We start from the raw sequence: 10,936 nt of genomic DNA on the forward strand, positions 1-10,936 counted from the left end.
TGTGGTGCTTGATGTTACTTTCTGAGCTTGCGTGTGGGCACAGCACTTGGCCTTATAATGGGTTTTGCTTAGGAATTTGTCACTTTGCAGCCTGCAGACAGCCACATTCTTCTCTTTTGCAGTTTGCTTTCTTGTGCTAAATGGAAGTCAGGCCTGTAGTTTGTAGTTTAAACTATGGAACTGCCAAGTTGTTCGTGGTTCCTTTGAAAGAATCTTGCATGTTTCTAACTTGCCTGTGTATGGCTTGCTCTCTCAATACAGACTCGCTCGTGGCCGTGAAGAGTGGGAGAGTGCAGCCCTACAAAATGCCAACACCAAGTGTAATGGGCTCCTGCCAGTCTGGGGACCTCATGTGCCAGAGTCTGCTTTTGCTACTTGCTTAGCACGGTGAGTATTTGTCACTTCTCATGGTGTTTTGCATTTGAGTTAGGTGAGACCAACAGAATCCTTTTGTAGATCTCCATATCTCAGTGCTAATGAGTTACAATGTCCTTGCCACTTACCTAGAATGCTTGTAGATTGATCATCCTGTTGTCCATATTCTGGTTCACTTTGTGAAGGGCTTCTAGAAGTCATATTAGAAATGAGGAGTTGTAACTTCTCTAATGCTTTTCAGCCAAGGAGCTGTATCCCAAGCCCTGGACATAGGAAAATAATATTGCTGTGTGTAAATGTGTATGCACATGGAGTTGGATTGGCTGGAGTAAGCTCAGAGCCTCTCTTTGCATCTTCATATTCTGTTTGTTCTATAGAGCTTTGCTTTGACATACTTGCTCACATTCTAACTTATTCATAGTGTGGAAGAAGAAACTTTATTGAAAAGTCTTTAGAGACTCTTAATCCAATGACACTTCACTGCTGTTTTTCAGACACAACACTTACCTCCAAGAATGCACAGGGCAGCGGGAGCCCACCTACCAGCTCAATGTCCATGACATTAAACTGCTGTTCCTGCGTTTTGCTATGGAGCAATCGTTCAGCGTAGATACTGGAGGAGGAGGAAGGGAGAGCAACATACACCTCATTCCCTACATCATCCACACGGTGCTCTACGTCCTCAACACGTCAGTATCAGTTTTATGCCTTTTATTTCTGCAGTTAGATATTGAAAAGTAATATTAATGGGAAGAGGCTGTAAGTGTTGATACACGTGCCTCTTAAACTGAGGTCGTTCCAAATGGAGTGCAGTGAAATCTCTGCCGCCTGGAACTAATCAGCATTTTGGCTGTAATGCAATTTGCCTGTTGTTTTTAATATCTATCTCCAGATCCTTGTACTATTGTTTTTCTGAGTCTCTCGAGAGACACATAAATGAAACTATTCTTTTCATCTTGTAAGGCTGCTTAGTGGCACCAGCGAGCCCAGCAACCGCTGTGTGGCTGTTGTATAAAAATGCATTATGTCCTTTCCAGACACAGTTTTTGTTACTAAATGTAGAAAATAAAGAGCTACTAGTTGGCTACCAGCTGCATTATATAGCAAATGTGGGGTATGCGGAACGCTCAGACATAGCTTTATCTGCTAGGGATACTGATTGGTACCTCCTGATGGGGAGGATGCAGCAGTGAGCTGTGATGAAGGGGCTGCACATCTTCATAGGTGTTTATATAGCTCTTCTGAAGAGAGCAGAGCAGAGAAGGGAGATAAATATACATGCACATGTATAAAATATGGAAGCTTACAGTAAGCACTCCACCTTTTTGGTTTCAAATTGGCCTGTATCTCCTCCTTGATTGCTTTTGCAGCAGATGAATTACACGGATCGATCCTGAGATCTGGCTGTAGGAGCAGTCGTGCTTAGAGTCAGTTGGGCAGAGGTTCAACCCAACACATGGGATTCTTGGCCTGACTTTTTCCCCTAACAAAAGGAAAAATAGCTTTACAGTATTATTGTCTTCCTGGGGCAATGCCAGCTGCCTTGCAGACCTCTCATACTTATGCAGCTCCAGGGAAATGAGTTTGTTAGGCTTGCATGCTTCACTATGAGCAAATACAGACTCAAGCACTGGATGAATTTGGGAAGCAGCAAACAGCATGCAAGAACCAGAACAATTGCTAAAGCTTTTCTTGTGTTTCAGAACGCGAGCAACGTCGAGAGAGGAGAAAAACCTCCAGAGCTTCATGGAGCACCCCAGGGAGAAGTGGCTGGAGAGTGCCTATGAGGTGGATGGGCCCCATTACTACACCGTGCTGGCGTTGCACATCTCACCCCCTGAGAAGTGGAAAGCCATACGAGTGGAGATCCTCAAGCGGCTCCTGGTGACCTCCCACGCCAGGGTGGTGTCACCAGGGGGAGCCAGCAGGTCAGCCACCAACAGCTCCTCCTTCCTATTACTGCCTGAGCCACATGGGCAGCTTGTGGGGACCTGAGGAAGTGAACATGAGTATTTTAGAATGGCAGTTGTTAACCATTTCTTTGTAGCTCTGTGTTCAGTGTTGCAGAGGTGTGAGTTTGGGGGTGGATCTGATCATAAAGTGGGGGTGGAGCTGATCATAAAGTCATTAAGGTTGGAAAAAAAAACCAGATTATCTTGTCCATCACTACCATGCCCACTCATAGAACCACCAGAATCAGAGTCATTAGGCTTGGAGGGGACTGGGCTTGTTTAGCTTGGAGAAGAGAGGGCTCCAGGGAGACCTCATTGTGGCCTTCCAGTATTTGAAGGGAGCATAAAACAGGAGGGGAAAAGGCTGTTTACGAGGATGGATAGTGATTGGACAAGGGGGAATGGTTTTAAACTGAGACAGGGGAGGTTTAGGTTGGGTATTAGGAGGAAGTTTTTCACCCAGAGGGTGGTGATGCACTGGAACAGGTTGCCCAAGGAGGCTGTGGATGCCCCATCCCTGCAGGCATTCAAGGCCAGGCTGGATGTGGCTCTGGGCAGCCTGGGCTGCTGGTTGGTGACCCTGCACACAGCAGGGGGTTGGAGCTGGATGATCATTGTGGGCCTTTTCAACCTGGGCCATTCTATGATTTTGTGAAAAGACCACTAAAATTGCCCAGTCCAACCCCAGCCCATCCCCACCATGCCCAGTAAGCTGTGTTCCCCAGTGCCACATCTCTGTTCCTTCAACACCTCCATGGACAGTGACTGTACCACCACCCTGGGCAGCCTACCCCAGTGCATCACTGCTTCTTTAGAGAAGACATTTTTCCTAGTAAAACTTCCTGCGCTTCCCTTTGTAAAAAGGCTCCTTCTGTTCTCTTTGTGATCAGTACAACAGCTTCCTTAAATAGACAAATAGAAATAGAAATCAAATGCCATTGCTTTCCAAAAAGAAAAGAATCAATAGCAGCTGTCAGGCACTTGAGATGTACGAGAATAAGTGGCTCTGCTGCCTGACAAAAGGAAATATTTCCAGAGCAGGAAGGGGAATTCCAGTTTCTGAAAAGATGATTTTAAATAGCTGTCATAATTAGGAATGCATTCATTATTATTCTAAGTCATCTTACGGGGCATTCTTACTCTGATGACATTAATTACGTGTTTGATAAAGTCATTACATTGCAGTTACATATAACACAGTGTGCATCAATGCTATTAGAGGCATCAAAAGAGCTTCCTTGCCCTTAAAGGGGCTATTGTATTGATTGCTGCGTTACTTTCTGCTGTTCCAGCTCAGCCTGCTCCCTGCTTGGCTCCCATTCCTCTGCCTGAGTGCTGGGAAGGGGGAGCAGCAGTTACAGGAGATGCTATCTTGGAGGGTTGCTTGCTCATGCTTTCATGTGGTCTGCAGAAGAGATGGGTGAAGCAAAGCCCCTGTGTGGGTTTACTGGTGTTCTTGGAAACCCTCCATGCGTGGTGTTGTTTCTTTCCAAACTTATCTCCAGGCACGTAGGCAATAAAAGCAGATTGAAGTGGAAGGAACCACCAGCAGCCCCACAGTCTGTGGGATTGCAAGGGAGAACACTCAGAAATAGCTCTTGGGAATTATGTCAAGGTTTATTCAAGGGCTTTCTTTAATCTCTGCAGACTAAGAGAGCACAAAGCCTTCCACTGATAACACCAGTTCTGATTTCCAAGGTCTCGGCTTATTTATTCTTGTGGGAAGTCAGGAGGAGGGTGGTGGATGTCCAGACTCTCCACAGATAAGTGCCAATATCTCAGTGGTGAGGGAGCTTGTGTCTGTAACAACAGGGTGATACGTCTGCATGCAGTAGATTAAAATTAGCATTCCCTGTTAGAAGCAGTGCAGAGCGTTAGTGGAAACGCTGCTTTTCGCAGCACTTTGGAATGCTGAATAGAAACAGGGACCCACTTCCACTCTTGCTGTGGCAGAGATGCAGGAGAGTTGCTATAGCAACTATCAGTGCATCTGAAAGCAGCTGAGCATCACCTCCAGCTCCCAAAAAGGGCCATGAAATCTCATTAAGGAGGATGCAGAGAACACTGTGCTAAATGAAGGTGGGAAATGGTGCCCATGCCCTGTGTGCAGGTGGTGTAACCTCAGCACCCTTTCCTTGCTGTTGTGTATGAAACAGATCTGGGGAGAGCCTTGTCAAAAATGTGGGATTAATGAATTCTGACAGATTATACCCCATTTATCCTCCCCAAATGAGGATAAGATGGTTTGGTGGGCATGGAGGTGATGGGTCAGTGGTTGGACTTGATGATCTTAGTGGTCTTTCCCGACCTTCCTGATTCTATGGCTCACATTAATGACCAGGTAGAGTATTACATGGAGCAGCTGCTCCAGAAGGAACCTACCCAGACTGACCCTACAAGGGCCTTTTAGTTTTCAATTAAAGGAGCAGACAGCAATTAGATCAAAACCAGGCACATGAAAAGAAACTCTGGCTTGCAGTATTCAGGAGCCTAGAATTAGCCTCGCTTTACATTGCTCTTCTTCCCATGCAAACTTAGTCACCTTTACTAATTGCTTTGCCTTCAAATAATTAAGCCTAGCTGCCACCCAGCAGCGTATTGCAGGTGATGGTCAGATGATTGAGCTGTCCCTGTTCATTGCAGGTGAGTTGGAACTAGAAGACCTTTAAGGGTCCCTTCCAACTCAAGCCATTCTGTGATACTCTCTGTCCTGCTTCCTGCTGTCAGCAGCAGCTGGGCTGGTTCTGGATACCCAAAAAAGGCCATTTTCAAAGCGTTTGAGCAGTGATTGGAAGAGGCTGGTGACGGAGGTGGCTGTACCTGAGCAAAGTGTGCAAGAGAATTCCAAAGGCATGAGAGCTGCTGGCAGGAGGTTCTGCCGTGCCACAACCTGTTGGTGATTCATCTTGCAAGCTTTGGGAGTTGGTGCACCACGACAGCTCTGCTCCTTTTGTAGCATTTCTGCAGCTGGATGGTAGACATCCCAAGGCACAAACCCCCCCATGGCCGTACAGGAATCCAGCAGCGTTAAGCAGAAATTGTTCCATTTCACCAAGGTTCCTCTTAGGGGCTGGAATCACATTCTGCCATTGTCTGAGACCCATGTTTTGTTATTTCTTTGGGAATATTCTATGGTGGACATAAAAGCAAGGGCTGTGCATTATATTTCCAGCTTTGCTGTTGACTCCCCACTCAGCCTTAGCAGTTCACTTCCCTCTCTGCTTGATTTCTCCCCATGAAACATGTTTTTTATTGGCTCACCTGCTTTGGTAACAGCAGGTACAGCTCGTAAAGCAGTTTCCCAACCACAGGAACCAATGCAGGATGCCCAAGGTTTGTTTTGTGTCCAAGAGCACATAGCAGAGCTCCCCAACAGCCATTCCCCACACATTATTGACAGCTTTGGGGCCGTTTCAGCTTTCACACTATTCATCACATGGGTTACCAAAGCATAATAAAGTGATTAACTCCAAGATGGATTTCATTATCTCTCTAGATTGGCAGATAAGGCGGTGAAGGAATACGCAACGTACCGCTCTGGGCTTCTCTTCTGGGCCCTCGTAGATCTCATTTACAACATGTTCAAGGTAAGAGAATCATAAAGGTTATGCTTGTGCACTTGCTTATTTTTCAACCAAGGGTGTTCAGAGGGTGAGGAACCAGATAGGGGCATCCACCAAATAGCTTAAAGCTTCCAGGAAGGGTTAAATAATTAGGGTGAGAAGAGACCTCATTGCATTCTGTACAAAGAGACTGGGAAGTCATCAATGGGGTGACTTTGTAATGGGGTTTGGGACAAATCCAGTGACAGCAGGGCATGGTTGTCAGTCTTGAAGTTGTCCATTGGACCGGTTGGCACTGAGCTGTCCCTCTTTCTCCTCTTACAGAAGGTGCCTACCAGTAACACAGAGGGAGGCTGGTCCTACTCTCTTGCTGAGTTCATCCGACACAACGACATGCCAATACACGAAGCTGCAGACAAGGCTCTGAAAACCTTCCAGGAGGAGTTCATGCCAGTCGAAACGTTTTCCGAGTTTTTGGATGTGGCTGGTAAGCATGCAATGCACTTTGCTTTCCCTTTTATAGGCTGCCTTATGCAACTCGTGACTCCAGACGGCAACATTCCCGACACAGCAACGACTTGTTTGCAGGGAGGGGAGGAGACCTTGGCACCCAGCTGTGGCCTCAGCTATTTCCCAAACACGCTTGAGCATCCCCAGACAGGAAAATTTCTCTCACCTGATCTTCTCGTCCTCCCCCTGCTCTGTTAAATAGCTGACATCACAGCATAAGGATGTTTGGGGGTATATGAATCACTGAACCATAGAATGGTTGGAGCTGGGAGGTAACGCTTAAATGCCACCTGGTCCAACTGAGCTGGACACCCACAGCTCCATCAGTGCTCAGAGCCCCTCCAGCCTGACCTTGGGTGTCTGCACCACCTCAATGGGCCCTCAGTGTAAAAAAACCTCCTTCTATCCACTCTCAAATCTCCCCTCTTTTAGTCTGAAGCCATTTCAGACAGTGAAGCAGTGGATCATTGTTCCAGCTGGTGGGTTTTCGTTATCCCCAGCTTCTAAAAACTCACAGAGAAGCTGCTCTTCTGCTAAGAGTTCCCAGTGCCTCCCATTTTCCAATGTATGGAGCTCACTGGGTCCCTGCAGCAGCTCTGTTCCCTGCATGGTTTTAACACACACACCTCAGCCCCATGCATTCAGAAGGGTTTATCTTTGTTGGGTCCATACTTAAAAATAACATCGCAGCTGTCATTATTAACTTAGAATCCACATGCCCTTAGCACCAATCTGTAGCGTCCGCTGGAGAAACCACTTCTTGGAGCTAATTATTGTCTTGTCTTCTTCTGTTTAAAGGACTCCTATCAGAAATCAGTGACCCCGACAGCTTCCTCAGAGATCTTTTGAATTCCATCCCCTGAGCCTCCGGCACAGAAGTGATGGGCAGAGACCACACTAGCTTGCCTTCCATCCCCGTGTTCCTCCTCGTGCAGTCTATCCCTTCCTTGAGGAGTGCTGCAGTTTATTGGGGTTTTGGTTTGGTTTTGGTTGTGTTTGGTTGTTTTATTTTCCCCCCCTGTTGTTTATTTTTTCTTTTGTTTTTATTTTCTACAGGATTTTTTCTTCCTGGAGTGATGTGGAATTTAGCTTTGTTTTATCTTTTTATTTCAGTGCTTCTGTCTGTAAAGCCTTTTGTGTATTCAGCTGGTTGAAAGAACTTGTACAGAGAGGAATCCATACTAGGAAATCTTAATGCTTTAGTGTGCACCTCTTTGAAGTTAAATAAATCAAACCAATAAGTAAGATGGGTTTGACGAGTATTTTAACCTAAATGCCAAGCTCTTTCCCATCTTTTCTTTCAGAGCTCAGAGCTGCTGCTCTTTGTGGAGACATAGGAAGCAAAAGCCTTGCAGGGAGCAGACTGGCAGTGGTCACTGATGCACTCACAGAGCAGGTTTCCCTTATGGGATGTGAGCTTTAGAGACCCGTGTATTGCACACACACACACCCCTTATCACACCTGGCCAAGGGGAGCTGTGTGTCACTCCTCTCTTTAATCCAGTACAGTTTTCAGCTATGAAAAATGCATGGAAAACAAGATGCCACGTGCTTCTAGAGCTGGGTGCTTGCTCTCTGCTGGTAAATCATGCACTTTGCTGTGCCCTGACCCAGCACCATGTGCCTGCATTGAACACAGCCCTGCCCTTCTTACCGAGCTGTGCATGATGGTAAGCTGCCTCTACCACTGCTGTCCTGTAGCCCACCTGCCACCTGGCTGAGCTGGAACCCAATAAAGCTTTCCCTGTCATCTTCATCTCTGTTTGAACTTGAATTTCTGCAATCCTAACGCAGTCCCGTCACTGTAACTAGTAATTATTTCAGAGGATGAATAACTCGCCGGCCTGTTTGATGCCTTTTAGTGCTGAGCATGTGCTGTGATTTGGCAGTGAGCAGATGGGTGACAGTGCTGTTTTCCTTCTCACCTCTGCAGGTGCTTATTTCGCTCCTCTGCCTCAGTCTCCATGTTCCTAAACCAGGGCTGAGCCTCTGCTTTGTTTCTCACAGCCGTTGCCCTGGTATGTTTTCAATACAGCCGAACACAAACACACCCCAGTGCTTCTGGGCATCAAGGAGGATTCCCTGCAGTTTTTCCAATGTAGAAGTCATTTATCTCCCCATGTGGCCGCCCAAACTGCTGCTTTCTGAGCACAATGTTTGGGTCCCACCTTTGGGACATGAGGGTAGGAAAACCACTGGGTGCTATTCAAGGGAACCCAGTGCCTTGCACTGCTGCTTCCAATAGGGATCATACAGGAGGGGCTTCAGGTGGGGATGTGTTACAGCCAAAGGGATGCTCAGAACTTGGGTAAGGTTTGCCTCTCCCTGGGAGGGATGTAAAGTCAAATTGCCTCAATGAAATGCCATAGTGATGAGTGTGCCGACTTATCGGGGTGATTCCTGCTCTTCTCAATGCTGATGCAAATATTTGGTTACTGGGGAAGCAGGCAATGTTACCACCTATCACCAAGGGCCGTGTCTCTGCCATGCTCTGCCTGCAGTGCTGTCACCTGCACCTCCCATCGCTCCCTTTGTATCTGCTGCGGGTTTGTTTCCAAAACATTTCGTTTATCTCCACGCGGAAAGGGGATGTTGGTGACACCGAGATGGTGTTGTCCCATTGCAGAGATAATGGTAGGAACTCCCAGTGTGCAGAAATATGGAGAATATGTGAAGGTGATCAGCATGTGAGGAGCGCGGTCCCAGGGCTGTCACAATTATTTGCTTGTTTTATGCAGTGTGATTCATCTGGGATTTAGGATGGCACTGTGCAAGGCCCTCTATGGCCTCCAGCTCTCACCAATGGCTCTACATAGGGCCACTGATGGGAGTTGGGGGGCTATATGGTGCCTACCAATGGCCTTATATAGCCCCCAGCGCCTACCCATGGTCCTATATAGCCTCTAACACCCATCAGTGACCCTATATAGCCCTGAAAACCTACCAATGGCCCTATGTAGACCCCAGTACCCACCAATGGCCCTATATGGTGCCCAGCAATGGCCGTATGTAACCCTCAGCACCTACCTATGGTCCTATATAGCCTCTAACACCCATCAATGACCCTATATAGCCCTGAAAACCCACCAGTGGCCCTATACAGCCTCCAGCACACACTAATGGCCCAATATAGCCTCTAATATCCACAACTGGCCCTATATGGTGTCTGCAATGGTTCTATATACCCACCAATGGCCCTATATAGTGCCCAGAAATGGCCCTATATACCCCCCAATACCCACCAATAGCTCTATATACCCCCCAATACCCACCAATGGCCCTGTATATCCCCCAATACCCACCAATGGCCCTATATGGTGCCCAGCAATAGCACCATATACCCCCTAATACCCACCAATGGCCCTATATACACCCCAATACCCACCAATGGCCCTATATGATGCCCAGCAATGGCCCTATATAGCCCCAAGCACCCACCAGTGGCACTATATGGTGCCAAGCAATGGCCCTTTATGCTCCCAATACCCACCAATGGCACTATATGGTGCCCAGCAATGGCCCTGTATACCCCCCAATACCCACCAATGGCCCTATATGGTACCAAGCAATGGCCCTATATGTCCCCCAATACCCACCAATGGACCTATATACCCACCAATGGCACTATATGATGCCCAACAGTGGCCCTATATGTCCCCCAATACCCACCAATGGACCTATATACCCACCAATGGCACTATATGATGCCCAACAGTGGCCCTATACACCCCCCCAATACCCACCAATGGCCCTATATACCCCCCAATACCCACCAATGGCCCTATATACCCCCCAATAGCCCCCAAAGGCCCTATATGTCCCCCAATACCCACCAATGGCCCTATATACCCCCCAATACCCACCAATAGCCCTATATACCCCCCAATACCCACCAATAGCCCTATATCCTCCCCAATACCCACCAATAGCCCTATATACCCCCCAATACCCACCAATAGCCCTATATACCCCCCAATACCCAGCAATAGCCCTATATACCCCCCAATACCCACCAATGGCCCTATATACCCACCAATGGCACTATATGGTGCCAAGCAATGGCCCTATATACTCCCCAATACCCACCAATGGTCCTATATACCCACCAATAGCACTATATGGTGCCCAACAGTGGCCCTATACACCCCCCGAATACCCACCAGTGGCCCTATATAGCCCCAGTACCCACCAATGGCCCTATATACCCACCAATGGCACTATATGGTGCCAAGCAATGGCCCTATACCCCCCAATACCCATCAATGGCCCTATACACCCCCCAATACCCACCAATGGTCCTATATGGTGCCAAGCAATGGCCCTATATACCCACCAGTGGCACTATATGATGCCCAACAGTGGCCCTATACACCCCCCCAATACCCACCAATGGCACTATATACCCACCAGTGGCCCTATATGGTGCCCAGCAATAGCCCTATATCCTCCCCAATACCCACCAATGGCCCTATATGACTCCCCATCCCCCATTCCCCTCCAGCTCTCCTCACTCCCCCCCATAAACGACCCCCAACC

At 47.7% G+C, this 10,936-nt stretch overlaps 1 protein-coding gene across 11 annotated transcripts in view; it reads left to right on the top strand.

Annotated features, from left to right (window-relative positions):
* UBR4 (ubiquitin protein ligase E3 component n-recognin 4) overlaps positions 1–7,645 on the top strand; it is a 65,798-nt gene extending 58,153 nt beyond the window's left edge. For all 11 annotated transcript variants that reach the window (XM_015882446.3, XM_015882447.3, XM_015882448.3 and 8 more), the window contains 6 exons: positions 262–387; positions 870–1,064; positions 2,079–2,303; positions 5,824–5,914; positions 6,215–6,377; positions 7,199–7,645. In XM_015882446.3, the coding sequence (XP_015737932.2) occupies positions 262–387; positions 870–1,064; positions 2,079–2,303; positions 5,824–5,914; positions 6,215–6,377; positions 7,199–7,263 (865 nt within the window). In that variant the 3' untranslated portion in view covers positions 7,264–7,645. The remainder of the gene's footprint in view (positions 1–261; positions 388–869; positions 1,065–2,078; positions 2,304–5,823; positions 5,915–6,214; positions 6,378–7,198) is intronic.
* Positions 7,646–10,936: the final 3,291 nt, after the last annotated feature.

Source organism: Coturnix japonica, chromosome 9 (genome assembly GCF_054131305.1).
Source record: "Coturnix japonica strain WE chromosome 9, WE-NBRP24, whole genome shotgun sequence".
Lineage (NCBI taxonomy): Eukaryota > Metazoa > Chordata > Aves > Galliformes > Phasianidae > Coturnix > Coturnix japonica.